Below are 19,051 nucleotides of genomic sequence, written 5' to 3' on the forward strand. Positions count from 1 at the left end.
AAAGTGCGTTCTCAAAGTGCCTCATCATGTAAGACAAAGCCTAATACTGAACTGAAAAGGCAGTACAAATAAGTCACCGCTACACCGCACTATAAAAGCAGAAGAGCCACTGCTGTCTGATAACTTAGATTTTACGTGACTAGTGTTTGCAGAAGTGCATAAAGTATTCACATGCTTTAACTAAGTAAAAGTACTTATAACAAGGTATAGAAGTACTGCACTGACAATGTACTGCACCGACGTATGAAATGCAAAATTACTCGCTGCAGAAAAATGCTCACTGTGAGTTTGAGTCTGTACTAAAAATATTAGATTATTATCACTCGTGCATCAATGGAAGAGCTTCAATTAATAGTTAGTTGACGTCATTGTTTTTTAGGGCTGCAACCAACCAGTATTTTAATTTTAAATAATTTTTAATTATTCTCTCCATTATTTAATTTATGTATACTCTATATACTGGTTAGTAAACATTTTATATAAAAAGGCACAATTTGCAAGTCGTTAAAATCCAGATCCCTAAGTGTGGGGATAGTATCTTTTCAGTGTTATTTTTTAATTTTATTATTTGTTTATTTTATTTTATTTTTGTCAAAAAAGAGACTCATTGTCACACTTATTTAAAAAAATATTGTATTATCTAATTTATTTATTCAATGTCACAAACGTCCCTACACCATGATTCAAATCCAAAAAAACAAATAAATACTGAACTCATCATTAATTATTTTTCTAAAAATTGAACATTTTATATAGGAAGAAAAAAAAATTGCTTTTTAAAATCCCTCCATATCTAACTCTGTATTGTCTAATGTAAACATAAGGTTATTTATTAGACTTCACAGAGGGAAAAAATGACCAAGGACATGACCTCAGTTGTATCTACAGCTCTTATAGTGAGAGACCAGTGAGTTCACTCGCTGACATTAACTTTCTGTTCCCTTCTCTTGTAATAAAACTGTAGGTTTTTATGTAAGATATTTGATTTCTAATTTACACTTTATTATTTGAATCATACTGAAAGAAAAATGTTTTTACAAGGGGTAGTTTCTGTAATCGTTTTATGAGTTCTTATGTGAACGTGTTAAAACATTATATTGTTGAGGTTTTAAAATGTTCATTTATGGTTTAGTAATAACCCTGTAGGTCTTTTCCTGACGCTCAAATGGTTCAAGGTTCTGTGTGTAGGCCCAGACAATCAGAAAAATATCAACATAGGTGTCTTGACAAAAAGGTTTCATGTGAAAAACTCACACGTCTCTTATATATTTTGATAGGATAGTTATAAGAATTAATTTTCCAGCATTAAGGTCACACTTCTTTTCCATTAGTTACAAACAGCTTGACTAAGTGAGAAACAGAACTGTAGGTATTTGCTTATTAAAGTCTGAACCAAACCTTAATTTAAACTTCTGGTGTCTTAGTTGAATTGTTGTCATTTAGTTCATATTTTAGAACAGACATTTAATACCGATCACACAGAAGTGTTGTGATCATCCATTGAACAGTACAACAGCACCTCCTGTGGGTTGATGAGGGCCACAAGTGGAGTGAAATAAACTATTTTAAATCACATTTGCAATAGTTGTTTTAATAGATTTTAGATATTCTCGACCTTATTCTGGCATATACTTTAGCCTTTCTAGACAGATAATAATTACGCAAATTACCTGTTGTTTAATGACATAATATATTATTCAAACCTTACTATGTTCAATACATATCTTTTTTCATTCTCATAGATGCATATGAATTATCTCTAGTATCAAGTAATTTTCAATAAAAAAACAAAAGAATAAGTCGAAAGCATTACACCAAGAATAAGGTGTATTTTATCAGCCTGGTGCAGATTAGGCCCAGTTTGGTTTTCCAAGTTATTATTAAACCAGTTATTTTGCATTATACAATCATATCCAGAAGTGTAATTTATTAGCATGCATCTAGTTTCTGGAAAATGCAGTCGATACAATACAATACAAAGATGTGATCAGTAAAACTCACCAATAAGTAGACGTCCAAATGCGCACACAGACACAATTAGTAATGTCAAGAAAGTGATCTCTGCATGGCATTCCAACTTTTAAGAACAGAAAGATGAGCTGGTACAGAGCAGTGACAGACGATCAGCATTCAAACATTTCAAAGCAGTCGTTTCTTCTGTGCTGAGCACTTGCTGAGTCAGTGGGACAGTCCAGTACAAAAGATCCCTTTTTAGAGAAATCCCCCGTGTCTGCTTTGATCTTTCTTGAGTCTGTCTGCTGATGTTAATGCTTCACAAAGTGTGAGACATCATATGAAAGCGAGAAAGTAACTGACGCACTACTGCTTTCACCTGACGTAGGCACACTGGGTGCAAGTGGCATTACCGTTTAAGACCAGTGGGGGCGCTGATGGGTTCCTCCTGCGTTTAAAAACACCAACGAAGCCTGCGGTGCTCCTGGTTTCAGGAAGTGCAGGAGTTGTTGGAAGCTGCTGCCTGCGCGTCTCGTCGGTGTGTAAAGTAGGACATTTTGCTCTTTTATTTCATGTAGTATAATTAAATAAATGTCGATTTGTGTTGCATTCACGGTGTTGTCACAGTGTGCAAGCGCTGCCAAGATGCCATTAGGGCAGTGGGAGTGAGAACTAACTCGTATGGTTTGTTTGGGTTTTCTGCGGCTTGTCTGCTGCCAGAAATGAGGCTTTATGACGCCAAATGTTAAGGTCACGCTTCGTCTGTGAGCATCATACACTCACTGAAAGCTTAAAGACATAAATATCAAGGTTATTCTGAAAGAACTGGCGCTATAAATTGATTTCTTGTAACATACAGTAACTGTAGACAGTTCAACAAAGCCATAAACGACAGCACTTAAAATCAAGTTGAATGAAGATGTAGCGATCTCCTCCAAGCTAATTTGAACATATATAAAAACATAATTAGCTATTAACAATAATTAGATTCTGTTGATATGGTTTTAAATAAAAAGTTACTAGATTAGAACCACTTAAAATAACCTCCGTCAAATAGTCTTTTAAAATCACTGATGGATTATTCTCAGTTTTTGTTGAATGCTGGCTCAACTTTCCCACATCTCACTGTGTAAGTTTCCTATTTGATCAAAACTGGACTTGGACTTTCAGACTAGTTACCATCTCATAAATCGCTGTCGCACATACACACCTTCAACTTCAAGGGCAGATTTTACTGAACACTCTTCTGCACACCATTTTACTCTTAATCATTCAGTCTGTGTGACAGTTTGAAACTTTATTAAAACTTTGTCATCTCCAGACCCAAGTTAAGCTTCATTTCTTAGTCTGACAAAACATTCATGGCATCGTAAATGATGACTGGGTCAGCTTCTCCATTGTTATTTTCATCTGCTTTATATTGTTATAATTGTTCCTTGTCCTATATTGTTTAAAAAACCTCACCACTGTCTTTTTCATATGTAAATATGAGGACTTGTGATCTGACTCATCTGCTGCTGTGAACTTATTCACTCTTTTATCAGGTAATGGCTGAACCCAGAATAGCTTCAATCGATGGGAAACTAGCTGAGGAATTTGCTGTTCCCTCCCATGTTGATGAGGTCAAAGAGAAGATGTCTGCTTTTGCTGCGCAACATGTAGCAACAGGCCGCAGGGTGGTTCTCATCACATCAGGGGGCACCAAAGTACCCCTGGAGTCGCGCACTGTTCGCTTCCTCGATAACTTCAGCAGTGGCAGACGAGGAGCCTCCTCGGCAGAGTATTTCATAGACTCTGGCTATGCCGTCATCTTCCTACACAGGCATCGCTCCCTCTACCCCTACACTCGTACATTCTCAACCATAAACATGCTGGATGCTCTCCAGTTCAGAAGTGGAGAAGAAGCCTCTGGGAACACTGCTGAAGTGGTGGTTAATCAGCAGGTGCTTCCAAACGTTTCCAAAGTGCTGAAGCAATACCAGGAAGTGAAGGAATGCAGACTTCTGCTGCCCGTTGAGTTCAACACTCTGTCAGAGTACCTGCATCTACTCAAAGCAGCAGCTCAGGCACTTAGCACAATAGGTACAGATTTATTAGTTTACAGGTTGAAATTGTGGTTCTTGTCTAGCAACCGTTCATATTTTGTTCTCAACTATTTATTCTGCACTTAGGATCCAAGGCCATGTTTTACTTGGCTGCAGCTGTGTCTGATTTTTATATCCCAGCATCTGAGATGCCTGAACACAAAATCCAGTCTTCCAATGGGCCTCTTCAAGTGAGTGAAAGCAAATTCTGCTATACAGTAACATTTCCTATTTTTGCCAAACTGGAAGTACAACTCGAGAGATATCAGGGTCAGTCTACCACTTTGGTCCAGATAAATACTATGTGTCAACTACTAAGTGGACTGCCATGACTTTTTTGGTCCCCAGCCGATAAATCCTATTTGGACTATCCATCACATTTATTCGAGTGCCAACATGAGGTTGATTTATTCTTGTCAGTGAATTATGTATAGTAAATTAATCAAGAACTACTGAATAGATTGCCATAGAATTTGGAAAACATTCATGTCCCCTTCAAAATTAATTATCACTGACCCCTAACTTTTCATTTAGTGACATTATCTGGTGCAGATTTTAATTTATCCAGTACTTTTAATACCTGCAAAACTAACTGTACTGGTGAACATGGAAAAGCACACCAGGCTACCATAAGCATTTTACTATGCAGACATTTAGCCCGCTGCCTGTTAACATTTAGTTTTATTAATTAAAGTGTACTTTTCTCTCTTTCAGCTCAGCTTAAATATGGTGCCTAAGATACTGTCTCCACTGGTGAAGGACTGGGCGCCACAGGCATTTGTTGTATCTTTCAAACTGGAGACAGATGCCACCATCCTGCTGGGCAAGGCGCGACGGGCTCTGGATACCTACAGGCACCAGGTGGTGGTGGCCAACGTACTGGACTCTAGACGTGGTTATGTGGTGGTGGTGACACCTGAGACTCAGGCTGAGCTGATCCTCACAGAAGAGGATGTGAAGAATGACATAGAGATAGAGGAGAGGATAGTGAGCAACCTCACATCAGCACACAACAAATTCATCAGTCAACAAGTGGGCTGACTTATCAGCTGCACATTCTTTAAGTTGTGTCTCTTACCTGACCCTTGTCTTGGCTTAAAATCTAACCTGTCTGTTCTGTTGACATGTTACTGGATATTCAGTTTGCGGTAATAGTTGTAAATATAAACAGATCATGCTTTCGTGTGTCCTTTTTACCTGTTCTAAAATGAGCTTCTACAGTTGTAATGCTGGTTCTGTGCAGAGACCATGTACAATTTGAACATTTTAAAATGTTTATTCCCATTGCAGTACTACATAAGAGGAAAAGCATGCTCATATCTGCAACAATGACTTGACAGTTGAATAATGCAGTGATGTTCTTCATCACGAGAGTTACAAATAATAAACACTCACAAGTACAGTATATCTGTAATTTTTTAACTCCAAGGCTACTTTGGATCCTCTCTTGGTTATTTAAGTTTGACGCTCTTCTTGACACCAGCGCGAATACCAGACATCTCTCCACTGTATCTGGTCTCCTCCCGACGAGCCACAAGGACCTGGCAAAGATGAACAGTGTCACTATTGATCTTCAAAATGTAACACAACAAACTCTTGATTCAAACTGAACAGGCCGACATCCTCTGAGGCCTGTGTGCTGCAACAGTACAATAAAAATATTCCCATCAGTGAGTGTGGAATACAAACCTGGCCTTTCCTGCGGATTTTGGCTCTTCTGAACTTCTCTCTGTTTTTGACTCTGGGATTACGATCAATTTTCTTCCTCTTTGGTGTCAGCCCCTTGTTTTTAGCCATCTGTGAATCGTAGACACAATTAGAATAAAGGTTTAGAAGTGGCATGGATTGCATAGCCCTAAATCTAAATACATTATGGGCACAAATATACTGCAATGTAATGGAATTCCCCACAATTGAAAGTAAAATAGCTCATGAGATGGACACGTGGATTTGTGCCTTGAAAGTGGCAGTGTTAAACGATGTATCAAAAAGTTCCCCTAAGGCTCAAAGGGGTAGAAAACCCATGTCAGCCTGAGTGAGGGAAATCCCTTTTTGAAAACGTACTATGTAACGTGCAGACATTAGAAAATGCACCGTTTGAAGATGCAGTGCTGAAACAACTGTACACCCACAGTAACCAAAAATGCTGTATACACAGATGATTTTTCACCAGCATCCAGCAGGTGGTGCCCTCATGTCACAAAAGACAAGTAGGTCTACCTTTGATTTGATTTGTTTTGTTTTCCCAAATGTGGGTCCAGCATGCTCTACATATAGATAATACCCATGCTGCTATTGGACTAAATGCTAAAGGTTAGCCTGTTTAGGTCATAATTTAGTACATGATTATGAATTCTGGGTTGATGCCTAGCATAAAAGTTGAGTTCTTACAGTATATCTTGTTCTTTATGGCCGACCTAAAACTGTGAGAATCCAATAGGACAACCCTAACATTTTTGTGAGTGGTTGCAATGCAGTACCTGGTAAGTGATTCCTCTCTTAGCATCTGGGTCTTCCTCCTCATCTTTATTCTCCTCCTCCCTGCAACCAAATGAGAATGTGTCAGAGCTCATGTTGATTTTATCCCAACAGCCATTTGAATATTGAAATTATTCTTACAATTCAGCTTCTGGGTTATTGCCCTTCCTCTTCAATTTCAACTGCTCCTCCATGTCTCTGTAGAAGCGCAAAGCCGCCTCCTCATCCAGGTCAGAGTCTGAGTCCTCCTCAACCTCAGGCACAGTTTCTTCAGAATCCTGTCACCATGTATTAATTAACTTTCATGTTCTATGTTAAACAGCAGCAACAGATTTCAAATTGAGGATACTGGCTAGATATGAATGAAAGCTCTCTGAAAAACTATTCCACCTTTGTCTTCTTGCTGGAGACTCTGGTCGTCTTTGTGTCTGCTGGCTTGCTGGTGGCTTTATCTTTCTCCTCATCAGCAAGTATCCTGCGAAGCTCTGGTGCAAGTCGAGCATCTACAGATGCTAGTTCATTAATGAGCTGTAGGCAGATATGTATGAAGGAGATATTTCATGATCCCTGAATAGTTTATCTCCAAAAGATATAAAAGGATGCAGTCCGGAATAAATAATATACATTAAGTCTTCTCAATTTCTAGAAGATGCACATAGATTTGTTTATACAGTATGTCAGTGTGTGATCTTACATTTCTGTAGGTGAGCAGTCTTTCAATCACTGGATGGTTATGAGCCGGGATACGTTTTGCTTTCAGCACCAAGTAGAAACTGATGTTTGTGCAGTAACTGTGTTAGGAAACATTGACATTAGTCACTATGCAGCACAAAGACCATGACATGAACAAACAACTACAAAGAAAGTACAACTTACTTGAGATAAAGTTGTTGCTTTGTCTTTATGTAGTCAGCACCCTTTGAAAAATAGGACCAAACATATTTAGAGTCACAAGCAACAATGCAACAATGAACACAACATAAAACAAGTGATCATTTATAAATCTAACATTAAACATTACAAATTATTTTAAAGAGCCAAATCATGGTTAATTTCTGAATAAATACCTCAGGTTAAAGCTACAATTGTGTTCCCTAAAGAGGAACACAAATCGAGATCTTGCAAGACTGAATGAATTCTGTACAGGCTGTCTGAGGGTATTAATAAAACCACCACATTTCCAAAGCTGGCTTAAAACTAATATGATGTGCCATAGAGTCTCTCTGAAAGAAAGACCCTATTATAAAAATAAGAATAAAAATCAGTCTCTTCGAATGGACTCACTTTTCCTGGTGGGATCTTTCCGTCCTTGACCATCTGTACGAGAGGCTGCAGCTCATCCTTCAGCTCAGAAAGCTGCACACATGACGCAAAGACAGAAATAGTTAAATGTATTTCATGATGTGGTACATCAGTCATCTTAGACTCATTAAATGACGTGTTTTACCTTTGCCTTAAAGTCCTGAATAAGTTCAAGCAGTTCTGGTGATTCCTTCTTTAAGAGTTTCATTCTTTCTTTCTGAGACATCTGCTTCAGATCTTTTACAATCCTCTCCTCTTTTTCCACAGTCTTCTTTTCATCCTTCTTCTCTACACCAAATTCCTGCATTGAAAAACAACAAACGTCAATAAAAAGACATCATTATCAACACTGGTGGAATTAACTGCAGTTGCATGGAAGAGATTCACAATTACAAAGATACCTGAAAAAAGTTTAAGTCATAATCCTCCTCACTCAGGTTTAAAGCTAAACGATTCTGGACATTTTTAGCTTCTTCTTCTTCCTCTTGTTCCTCAGCCTCCAACTCTTCTTGCGTTTTCCCTTCTGTAACAACACAATGGCACAAGCAAACATTAACCATTCAGACAACAAAATGCCTAGTAATTGCTGAAAACGTACTGTTGGAGATAAAAAATGCTTACTGGTCGTCAAATAGTCTGAGTCATAGTACATCTTCTTTTTGGTTCCCCATGCCATTTCATTAGGAAGGTCTAGAAAAACAATTTACAGTGAAATAGGGTAGTTTCACAATAAACCAAATTGTGACCAAAAACTGATGATTTTATTTTTACCTTCCTCTTTTTTCCCCTCTAGATCACTCTCCATATCTGACCCCCCTTCCTCCTCCTCCACCTCATCATCCTCTGACTCAGAATCATCCAGGGCCATTACTTCCTCCTTCGAAATATAAACAAATTTAAACAAGTTCACATTTCTGAGGGCAAATCTAGAGAAACACAAACATTGGAAAAGAGCATTACCTCGTCGTCAATTTCCTCTGAATCACTCTCCATCTGAACGCCACTTGCAAGAAGTTTCTACAGCAAAAAGAGGACAGCATTAAAAAAGTTAAAAAAGAGAACTTAGAAACAGAACAACACAACACCACAGAAGCGCTAATGAGTTAAACTTACTGCAATCTTCTCATCGTGAAACTCATCGACTTTGTCCTTTATGTACTGTGACGATTTCTGAAAGGCAGAGAGGAGGCATGATCAAACTCCACCAAAGCAGACTGATGTGATCACTCACAATATGACAAAACAAAATATGAGCACCTGGGGGATACTACACAAATCAAAGATAAGGGATTAAAATGTTGTATATTGAAGTCTGTTATTAGTTCCAGCTTAGTTTTCTCCATCCTGGTTGGGGACAATAGGACTATAGATTTTACAGATAACTTTAACTTTGCATTTTGAGTTACCAACAGTATTACCTTTAAATGATTTTTTTAGGAAACTGAAATCAGCGATTCAGGACACCTCAGGCTCTGTAGATGACCTGAACCAGCAGCACTCTTACCTTGTCAGGGACAGGCATGCCCTTGTAGGCTTCAGGATCATCTTCGTCATACTGTTCTTTCTTTTTTAGTCTCTGAACCGGTTTAGCTCTGAACAGACAGGCATGCACAACATTAGATCTCTGTTTGTATCATTAACTACAACGTTGATAACACTGAGCATAGATATTTCATACTGCATCACAGCCACGCAGTAAATGCTAGAGTCATGGGTCAAGAATTAAACTTTAAATATCTACATCAATTTGCTGTAACATGTCCCCGAAATTGTTAAAGAGCACAATGAAAATGCGGAAATGCAGAAATACCTATGTTTACATTAAAACGAGAACGTGTAGAAGCTAACTTTAGCTGAACTCACCTTTTTGCTCGAACCATGATGGAAATGTATTAAACTAAGCTGCTACGAATGAACAAACAGTGTTACACGTTTTAATGCCAGTGCTTAAGTCTGAAGAGCAGAATAAACTGTAAATATCCAACTATATCGAGAGAAGCACGTTTAATTACTAGACTGGTTGTTACAACATGTGCTTCCGTGTTTTCTTCTTCGCCCACAGATTTGATGGCACTCGTAAAGCTGCAGCGCCACCTACTGAAGTGGAGGGGGTAACACCCGCACATGTTAAAATCAAATTGCAATACAAATAGGAATTATTTATTAGCTAGATGAGAAGAGCTTATTGAATACATTCTTTTATATATAGGTTATGAAACAAATGTACATTGTTAAAATGCTGTCATAATAAAGCAATAAACTCAATCATGCTGTTGTTGTAGTAGGCCTAAATATCTGATATCTATAATACTATAATCACTAGGTAGTATTTACTAATCAGCTTCTATTATGTTGATACTCGACCATCTTGAAATCAGTTTCTGACTCTCATTATTACCAGTGTCTGTCAATCAGACATTTCAATTTGGATCAGAACTGACAGCTCAAGTGATACTGTCACTGTGTAGATCAAAAAAACAGAAATACAAATAAAACAGTTTAATTTGCTCTGTAGAACTTTTTGGAAGATGCCATTTGGCCAAATGTAAGGTTGTAAAGAGAGTCTATATGCAGTCTATGGTTAGCACCTGACAAAATTCACCTCCACTGTGAAACGTTCAGGAAGATGAAGATTGTTTATATTATTTTTGGCATTAGACTTGTTTCCTAATAACGATGCTGTCAGTCATAATCTATAATACCTCAGCTTCAACCTCGCCTCACAGGATTTTTTAAATACTGTACATTCAAGTACTCCAAGACATTTTAAACCATTTAACTGTTTCTTGGCCCACAACTCAAAGTAAAACCAGTTCATGCTTTCTGTTTCTTCATGAAATCTTCTACATTTATCTCATTCTCTGGTTTACAAGATTAGGGTAGCGAAAAGATCCCATATGTGAAACAGGGATGTACATTTATTCCCATTTGCGGAAGATTTAATAAAATTTTATTAAGTTCAACTAAAGATTTCCTCCATAAGTTACACACGTGGTTAAAATCTCCTATCCACTGTCAGCACCTTCAACAAAATCTATTTAATAATTTAAAAAAATTCTAAAATCATATACATCAAATACATTAAAATATGAAACAGGTATGCATCCTTCACATTCACAACAGCGTTTTATATTCACAGTCACAGTCTGTTTTTGCTGTCATAACTACCCACTGCTGGATAGTTATGACAGAAGATGCTGTTCTGGCTGCTGTTTTCATTCCTGTTCTCCTTCCCGCTCTTTCAGCGGGCTCTTCCAGTCCATATCTACACCAAAACTGTAGCTGCGAGGCCTCGCTTGGGGCAAAAACGACTTTGGAGTTCGTTGCAACACTGATTTGTTGTCAGTGTGCCTCTTCTTCATCAGGGCAAAAGCAGGTGTCATATGATCTGGGTTAAAGCCCTGCCAAGGACACATAGATTAACAATAATCAAACACTGTACATTATTCAGGTAAAGCCACTTGATTTGAGCATTTGGATCAACTGCATCATTAAATTACTCGTCATTAGTTAGTGTATTAATAATTAATGCTGTGAAATTCATCTGTAGAGCGGTGGTTCCTGACTTGAGAGTCCCAAGATAAACCCTATGGTTACCAAATGATTAAGAATAATGAGAAATGAGAATCAGTCAAATTTTCATTGACGAGATACGGTATTACTTTTGTTTTCCACCATAATATTACATTTTGAAACACTCTGCATGTCTGCTTGTAGTGACCATGCCTAGATTAATTTTTTATGGTTATATTTATACTTTATTAGGATGTTTTTCAGTGTTATTTTTGTTTATTTTTACTTTTTTGTTTGGATTAATCTGCTTCTTACACTCCAGTGAATTCATTGAATTAAACATCTCTGTAAGCTGAGAACTGCAAACACTTACTCTGCCCTTAAACCTCGGCACTGAGACTCCCTGCTCATCATGATTTGTATCCGCGTGTACGCTCAGGTCCATCATGGACTGGCTCATTTCTGACACAGCGGTCTTTGATGCTCTCCTGAACAGTCCTGAATTGTGCTGCTCAGGCCGAATCCTCCTCATAATGTCGCTCAAAGTGCTGAAGTTCTCAGACTTTGGCACTCTCAGGATTAGAGGTTTCTGCGAGTAGAGAAATACATTTCAACTACCCTGACGACTTTGTATTAATTATTTTGACAGCAAAGACCTGTTACTTACTCTAGAAGCTGTCATCTCCACTTTGGTGCTTGTTTCATTCGTGCTGTCTTCGTCTTGCAGAATGGACGCCCTTGTAGAGCTCTCGCTTCTCCTAGAAGAGGGAAGACTGACCATATTCTGTGCTGGCTCTGTGAGTTTATCATGAAGTCTTGTTGTTCTGTCATCAGAACTGGTGCTCTTCTCCTTGGAGAGTTGTCTGGAAAGGGCTTTCTTTATTTTTTGTTCGATACTGCAGGAAGAGAAAAGATCTTTAGCATTTGACATGAAAACGATAACAGATTCAACATGTTTCTTTTCTCTTGATACCTTTTCATTGTTTCTGTAGTTGCTGAGTCTGTTGGCGAGGGTGGTGTGCTGCTATGAAAATAATCAAAATCTCAGGAAAGATTTTCGTAAAGCAAATAGCAGAAAAAAGACTCAAATTAAATCAAAGACTCACTTGAAACTTGATTTGTCTAGTACATGGTTTGTCCTGGTGGACGTGTTTGGTTCCCTGTCAAATACAAAAAACATGTCAGTAAAGGCAAATATTTTGTAACATATTATATTGAAACTACTTAGAGAATGATAAGAAATAGAAAATAGAAATATTTTGGTAAAAGTTTCAACACAATTATATTTTAAAGTAACAAAAACCTACTTGGCAGCAGTGTTAAGTTTAAAGATATATGTTGTTAACGGTGTCCAAGAGATGGTATATCAAGTCAAGATGATTCATGTACCTTTTCATGTGCACAAATTGGTTAGTAAAACCATCCATGATAGGTGGGTTTTCCTCAAACAGCAGGTTGTTCTGCAGTGGTATTTCCTTGTCGTTGTCGGGGAACAACTGGACAACACCCATCGCTTCCCAGTCCAAGGGGGAATCAGCAGGTGGGGAGGGGGGGTTGGTAAACTCAGGCTCCATAGCAAGTTGTTTTTTCAACTGGACATCTGAGAATTCTTTTAGCTGACTAGTAACGTCCACACAAGCACCTTCAACCGCCCATGTATCTGGGACAGGAAGTGAAGCAGCAAAGAGGATCCTGAACTCCCAGTCGAAGGATTCGACAACAGGGCCGCGCAGTACAGTGATCAGCTGCCGGTGCAAGTGGGCATCTGTCCACGTGAGGCTGCAGAGTGCAAAGACAGCTTGTGACATCTCCTCCAGGTCTAACACGTCAAATGTATAAAGGTAACAATTCCGGACCGCTCACCTGTAGCTGCCATGAATCACTGTCTCCAAATCCACCAGAATGAACCTTTCTTTCATTTCCCCAACCACTGTTTTTCCCGTCCTCGAACAGAAGGTTTTCCCTCCAAGAACACGGACCCGCATGTTCTGCCAGATCGAAATGTTCAAGTCACTCATATTGAAACAGGGAGTTTCTCTGTGACAGAGTGGGAATGGTGAACTATGTGTATAAAACAGCCATTCACTGTCCAGCCAGATAGAAAACACACCTCTTGCAAGGATGTTAAAAATATGTGTTTTGCAACTATTTCACAGAAGTTCAAACTTTCATTCTTAAAATGAAAGTTTGGTTAAAATGTATGCATCAGATTGAGTTTGGCTTTATCTGCTTCATGAACATTTCTTACTTTATCCTCTACTCCAGGCACAATTTTCAGCACACAAAATAAACACAGACAGCACTGAATGCTGTGCAACGAGTTTAGCTGAATTGCTAAAGTGGAACAGAAACCGGCCATAGTGAAAGAAAACAGTTGTCTTTTCTGAGATACCACTCAAGATAGTGTCAAGATTTTGCTCCATGCTTATTTCAGATGTGATCTTTGTTAAAAAGTGGCTGTTATTGTTGTATTGTTATATGATCTGTCAGACAAGTGATAAGAGACAATATAGGCTAAATAAAATCTCTGGTGCAATCAGTGCCACGTCTAACTGGGCTGATAGGTGTGTGCTGTAAAAGGTGACTCACTGGATGCCTGAGGCTGTTGAGGGGAAAGTTTTCCTGACTAGACCTTTGGTTCAGGATGATATAGACAGGGACACCCCGGGAAGCAGCATTGTGTAAATCTCCAATTACTGGGCCATCTGTCAACCTGTCAGTCACAATAGCAATTACCTGTGTAGTACACAAACGTCACATGGCTGTAAATGTCAGGATTAAACAGAAAGACCATCATTTCCCTTCTTATTTTGACAGATGAAATTAAACACTATCTAAAAGCTAACAATAGAATAAAAGTTGTCTGAATTGTATTAGTTTATACATATATTAGCATAATATACAGGTATTAAATAAAATGCTGAAATGAAACATATTGTAGTATATTCACATCTTATTTGCATACTTGACAGGCGTTTTGCAAGTGTCGTCTGATGATCTCTCTTATCGGAGGTTCTCCCTCAGCAGGAGGACTGGTGTGGACTGAAACGTTTCTGTTCGGGAACCCAGGGACCCAGGGACTTCTTTCTGGCCAGCCCAGATCCAGACTTGGGGACGGTTTGTCTGAGTGGCAAGGGAAGTATGTAGAACAAAAGTCTGAGTAGCCTTCCGTGCCATTTTCCTCCCATTGCAACTGGAACTGGTTAAAGCGATAGTCCTGCGCCCAGCTGTTTATGTGTCTGACCTCCTCTGGAGATAAGAAGCAGCTGGAGCGCTCTGTGCCGACAAAGCTGTAGAAGGCCTCCGGTCCTGCACTCAGGAGTCTCTCCACTGCTTGTCGCTCCTTCTCGCAGTGGAAGAACTCTGGGGAGAATTCATTCACTGGCAGGAACACTGCATCCTCGTCAAGACTCTTCACTTGGGAGTTCGACATGACCGCAGCCTAATGAAACTACTCAAGTATTACATTTGAGCTCTGTGACTGTGACTCTTCCCTCCCCTGCATACCATCTCACCTGTCTTAACCCTTCTAATCCTCGCTGCTGAGTGACGTTAGGTGAAAACAAAACCATCCCAAGCCAACAACAAAAAAACCCATAATTATTCCTTCTTGGCAAAAGTTTAAAGAAGACCAGGAATCTTAATGATAAGTTCCACTGTGTTACCAAGAAAAGGCTTGGATGAGGTTCACAAGTGCAAATATCATGTTCTTCAGAAATCTTCACCAACTCATGTTGACTTGAATCAGCAAGTTGAAGTGATCAGGTTGTCCTCCAGCTTTAAAAACATCACTCCAAACATGCAGCAAACTCATTGTGTCAACAAGTTGTGAAACTCGCCTCCTGGACAGTATGTCTCATCTCTCAGGCTCGAGCGTCGCTCTTAAGCTCTGTGACCGTGGCTCTTCCCTCTCCTACGTGCCATGTCTTCTTTTAAAACCCCTCCACTCCCTGTCACTGACGTTGTTCTTTCAAAGTGATCTCAGGTACAGTCCCAACCCTACTCCACCTCTCATTGATATTCATAGCTGCAGCCTTTAAATCACATTAAATCTCTCATACCTAGGTTTTAATCTATACACTTGTTAAACGTGTGTGAGGTGTACATGCAACCCTAAATCAAAGAAGCTGCCATTTACCTGACAGTTTATTTGTCTACTGGTCTAGCCTGATAGGTAGGTTTGTATTTTATCTGACTTAACATCTGATGGTATCAAATGCAGTCACATTGGTTTATGTTGAAATACCTTTGTGTTTAATCTTGATTCTACTGAAGTGACCCCCTCCACGTTTGCCATTAAGTGCTTCATCATGTTCCTCTTAAGTTCTGTAGAAAATAGTGAGCATATTTTAATAAGGTAAACAATGAATGCCACAATATGGCGAGTGATTAAATGACAGTTGGCACACCCTCACACAACCACTGTGTTTGCCAGGGGATTGCATTTGCACAATGCTACACATAAGGCACTTAAAACAAAACAAAACTGGCCTTAAGCCGTTTAGTAAAGTTGACATATTAATAAAATGATAATCAGTGAATTATAATTTTTAATAGGCACAAAAATGTACAAAATACAAAAACACGTAATCACCATAATCACGTTAATTAGGGACACAAGTTTATACAGAGTTTAACAAATAGTTTCCATGTGAAAATCATTGATATACCATGTAAATATGAGTTTTTTATCTCTAAGATTTAGCCGAGTTTAGTTTCTCCTCTGTTGTTGAGTGATGGTGTTTACAACAACTTGTCTCACAAGCCTGCATGATGACGCAAGTTCCTGCATACCGTGTGGCACAGTAGGGTGGATGTCTTTAATCAAACAGACAGCCTGAGGTTTATATGTACAAAAAATACGTGCAAACTGGGTATCACCTACATTTAAATGTTACAAACTGATCTGCTGGGAGTGCATCTTTCAAATGGACAAAATATTGCATGCTGTGGATTCTGCATTTTTGCCTGTATGCAAAATAGGGTGTTTTGCACAGTGCACAAAATACAAAGAGAATATATATATACATTGAGCACACTAGTGTTGTCGACACTATTGCAATGTGATTTATCAAGCCTGTAGTGACTGCGGTAGCTGTGATTGCCTCTGTATTTAATATGTTTGAAAAGCTGGCATAGCCTGCTTGCGCAAAGATGGCTGCTGTTATTCAAGCGAGGAAGAGGCAAAGGAGAAATGAAAGAATGCGTCAAGAATGCGTGTTCACCACTTTTTATACTAAATTTAAAATAATGGAAGACAAAAAAATACTAACATCGTGTGTCCAGTGATGCCAGTTTTGGAGCTGCTGGGTGAACTGATTTGGAGCCAGTAACAAAATGCAATTTTATGTAGTTGCTAGGTTATAGGAGATTATTTTCAGTCTCAGTTATTTCCTCATGTGTGAGCACTGTTAACCGGGAAGTAATTAAAGTCACTGCATTCTTCATATGAAGTTTCCCTGTAGCCCTTCCTACTTGCTGGCTCACTGCTTCTTTCGCAGGTGGACATATAGGACTCCGCTGACCAGGAGAAGAGGGACACACAGCCATGCCAGAATGAAACAGTAGCCAAAGCGTCCTTTGCTCAAATCTCTGGAGTCATTTAAGATCTCCTTTCTGTGGAAGGTGAAGATGAGGCAGGCTGCAAAATCTGTGAAACCTGCAAAAGTAACACTCAAATTATCACCATCAATTATTTTTACATGCTACTTAACTTCACATTAGTGATAATGATTACAGTCGTATTCAAAAAATTTAAAAGAGGGATAAAGACATTAGTTTGGATTATTATAATTTATAGAATATGGATAAATGGTAGAAAATAGCATAAACATACACAACAATCTGTTTTTCAAACTGCACCTCAACACAGTATGACTTAATTTGCATTTAATTTCTAAGAGTGTCACAAAAAATACATAACTTTTTAATGGATGAAAATTTAAAATGTTGTCACATTTTCATTTACATTGTTTTATGTGGATTAAGAAATAAGCTTTCAAAACACCTGCAAAGGCCTGGCAGAAGCCTGTGAAGTAGAAGAGTCCTCCTGTGGACATGGTAAAGAGCTGGCCCAGAAAAACCAGGAAGGAGATTGAAGAGAAGACAACAGACAGGATCATGAGGGCCTGAACAGATTGCAGCCAGTCTGGGACAACAAGTCAGAGAATGAATGTAAGACAGTGATTCACAACTAAAACTTTATCCTACAGCGTAACATCCAATAAGAAATGATGGTAATGATGATAATTTACCACTTTCATTGGTAGCAGCACACAACCAGGTCTGTGTGGCATTATCATGGAAGCAGTTATACCAGAGATCTGTGATTTCAGTATCAGCCCATATCCACCAGGACTGCAAATATAGAAGGGAAGTAAGGAAGTTTTCATAATGACACAATGCACAATATGCTGATGGGCATCTTTTTTGCTTACATTTTCTTAACATCTTGCACAGATACACAGTGACATCTACAGTTAGAACAGGGACTACATAAGTTAACGCACTAGTTTAAATGTGTATCTCACCTTCTCCAGAGTGGCGATGAAGAGCATGGCCAAGGCAACCAGATGTAGCACAGTCAGGGATACAAGGAGGAAAACCATGGCTGCTTGAAGATGAACCCTGCTGTTTTCTGTATGCTGTCTTTATGGGAGCAGTAATGACTGTAGACTATAATTGTTGTGTCATATGGAACCAAAAAGCTCTGTAACTAAAGAAAAACACAGTTTCACTGCTAAGGACCACCCTCTTCAAGTAAAATGGCCAGCACGTATCTCAAGACAAGGCATTGAAACAGTAAGCACTCTGTCTGCCTCTCAAGGAAACTCTCAGCACTTTAATCATGCATCTCCACATCTGTCCTAACAATCTCTTCCCATTTATCAAGCCACAGGCATGTTAGACAAGGGGGGATTTCACTGTATCTTCAGAGCCAGTCCGGTCTCTGTGGACTACATCAAAACATCAGCACCCTGTAACCTTTGTAAACAAGCACATATAGTCCAAAACCCTATGGTCTGACATATTGTTGTGGATATACAAATAAACACAAGAAGCGTATTGTGGCATTCTTGCAGTACAAACTTCTCCTAATTAGGTTGAGGACAAGTCAGAGAGACATGTGTTAGATTGTGTGCTACCACGTCTCATATAACCTACATAAAACTTTGACATACCTGATGCAGACAGAAATAAAAAGTGATGACCTGTAAATTGCAAGCTGTAACTGAGGAAGAACACACAAGCTTTTTTAATAATGTTTCTGGGCGGTGACTGCATCTCACATGATGACATTTCATCATAAGCTCTATGTATCAGATAATAATAAAAAATCCAAACATCTATTCAGTTTTAATAGTAAGCCAGATCTTTTGAGGAAGTTTTTACCTGTAGTTTTCTCAGTTGCTGATGTCCTCCTTCTGTTCTCTTTTCTTTTTCTGCAGATGTTTTAGCTTTAAAACTCAGAGAAAATTACTGAGAGGAGGAATGTGGAGTTGAATAAAGGAGGAGTCCTCAACAACCATTTCCTCTAAATGGGTTCCTCAAACTTTCCCTGCCCTCCCCCTCAAATCTGTGGTCTGTACTAGCTCGACACTAAAAATAACATTTCTCTGGACTTTCAAAAACACAACACATTTTCTGGAAAGCTATACTTAGGATATAAAAACTCTATTGAAATATAGGACTAATATGAGTTAGTTTAAAATGATCACACC

The 19,051-nt window shown here is 38.7% G+C and overlaps 4 protein-coding genes across 5 annotated transcripts; 1 reads left to right on the plus strand and 3 right to left on the minus strand.

Annotated features, from left to right (window-relative positions):
* The first annotated feature begins 2,442 nt into the window (after positions 1-2,442).
* Positions 2,443-5,174, plus strand: ppcs (phosphopantothenoylcysteine synthetase). Its single transcript, XM_026349677.1, has 4 exons — positions 2,443-2,491; positions 3,498-4,035; positions 4,125-4,228; positions 4,752-5,174. The coding sequence occupies exons 2-4, from the start codon at positions 3,501-3,503 to the stop codon at positions 5,076-5,078; spliced, it is 966 nt and encodes a 321-aa protein (XP_026205462.1). The 5' UTR covers positions 2,443-2,491; positions 3,498-3,500; the 3' UTR covers positions 5,079-5,174.
* Positions 5,175-5,297: 123 nt separating this feature from the next.
* utp3 (UTP3 small subunit processome component) lies at positions 5,298-9,878 on the minus strand. The gene is made up of 16 exons (XM_026349676.1): positions 9,681-9,878; positions 9,322-9,409; positions 8,931-8,987; positions 8,778-8,834; positions 8,589-8,694; positions 8,439-8,507; positions 8,219-8,340; positions 7,963-8,118; positions 7,800-7,871; positions 7,392-7,432; positions 7,210-7,306; positions 6,906-7,043; positions 6,657-6,793; positions 6,518-6,578; positions 5,727-5,834; positions 5,298-5,578 (listed from the first exon to the last, which is right to left on the minus strand). The coding sequence occupies exons 1-16, from the start codon at positions 9,695-9,697 to the stop codon at positions 5,489-5,491; spliced, it is 1,416 nt and encodes a 471-aa protein (XP_026205461.1). The 5' UTR covers positions 9,698-9,878; the 3' UTR covers positions 5,298-5,488.
* Positions 9,879-10,750: 872 nt separating this feature from the next.
* On the minus strand, positions 10,751-15,417 carry fam83e (family with sequence similarity 83 member E). Of its 2 annotated transcripts, none has more exons than XM_026346717.1 (9): positions 14,296-15,417; positions 13,920-14,066; positions 13,194-13,318; positions 12,720-13,109; positions 12,437-12,490; positions 12,304-12,351; positions 11,998-12,226; positions 11,704-11,919; positions 10,751-11,218 (listed from the first exon to the last, which is right to left on the minus strand). In XM_026346717.1, exons 1-9 carry the CDS (start codon positions 14,761-14,763, stop codon positions 11,033-11,035), a joined length of 1,863 nt encoding a protein of 620 aa, XP_026202502.1. In that variant the 5' UTR covers positions 14,764-15,417; the 3' UTR covers positions 10,751-11,032. The 2 variants fall into 2 exon arrangements, with proteins under 2 accessions (XP_026202502.1, XP_026202501.1); XM_026346716.1 differs by having other exon boundaries at positions 12,304-12,354.
* Positions 15,418-15,867: 450 nt separating this feature from the next.
* On the minus strand, positions 15,868-18,850 carry si:dkey-264d12.4 (epithelial membrane protein 3). The gene is made up of 5 exons (XM_026346629.1): positions 18,723-18,850; positions 17,861-18,045; positions 17,585-17,687; positions 17,338-17,478; positions 15,868-16,989 (listed from the first exon to the last, which is right to left on the minus strand). The coding sequence occupies exons 2-5, from the start codon at positions 17,936-17,938 to the stop codon at positions 16,814-16,816; spliced, it is 498 nt and encodes a 165-aa protein (XP_026202414.1). The 5' UTR covers positions 17,939-18,045; positions 18,723-18,850; the 3' UTR covers positions 15,868-16,813.
* Positions 18,851-19,051: the final 201 nt, after the last annotated feature.

The sequence above is a fragment of the Anabas testudineus genome, chromosome 5, assembly GCF_900324465.2.
Source record: "Anabas testudineus chromosome 5, fAnaTes1.2, whole genome shotgun sequence".
NCBI classification, from domain to species: Eukaryota; Metazoa; Chordata; class Actinopteri; order Anabantiformes; family Anabantidae; genus Anabas; species Anabas testudineus.

Excerpts from the sequence above, each read along its gene's own strand:
- ppcs (XM_026349677.1), top strand. The coding sequence starts at position 3,501 with ATGGCTGAACCCAGAATAGCTTCAATCGATGGGAAACTAGCTGAGGAA. Across the intron at positions 4,036-4,124 it reads TCAGGCACTTAGCACAATAG|GATCCAAGGCCATGTTTTAC; the intron begins GTACAGATTTAT and ends TTCTGCACTTAG. Across the intron at positions 4,229-4,751 it reads CTTCCAATGGGCCTCTTCAA|CTCAGCTTAAATATGGTGCC; the intron begins GTGAGTGAAAGC and ends TCTCTCTTTCAG.
- utp3 (XM_026349676.1), bottom strand. Across the intron at positions 8,119-8,218 it reads ATGACTTAAACTTTTTTCAG|GAATTTGGTGTAGAGAAGAA; the intron begins GTATCTTTGTAA and ends TTTTCAATGCAG. Across the intron at positions 7,307-7,391 it reads AAGCAACAACTTTATCTCAA|TTACTGCACAAACATCAGTT; the intron begins GTAAGTTGTACT and ends TTCCTAACACAG.
- fam83e (XM_026346716.1), bottom strand. The coding sequence starts at position 14,763 with ATGTCGAACTCCCAAGTGAAGAGTCTTGACGAGGATGCAGTGTTCCTG. Across the intron at positions 13,319-13,919 it reads TCAACAGCCTCAGGCATCCA|AACATGCGGGTCCGTGTTCT; the intron begins GTGAGTCACCTT and ends TCGATCTGGCAG. Across the intron at positions 12,491-12,719 it reads CAATTTGTGCACATGAAAAG|GGAACCAAACACGTCCACCA; the intron begins GTACATGAATCA and ends TGTATTTGACAG.
- si:dkey-264d12.4 (XM_026346629.1), bottom strand. The coding sequence starts at position 17,938 with ATGGTTTTCCTCCTTGTATCCCTGACTGTGCTACATCTGGTTGCCTTG. Across the intron at positions 17,688-17,860 it reads TCATCGCCACTCTGGAGAAG|TCCTGGTGGATATGGGCTGA; the intron begins GTGAGATACACA and ends CTATATTTGCAG. Across the intron at positions 16,990-17,337 it reads CTTCTGCCAGGCCTTTGCAG|GTTTCACAGATTTTGCAGCC; the intron begins GTGTTTTGAAAG and ends TTACTTTTGCAG.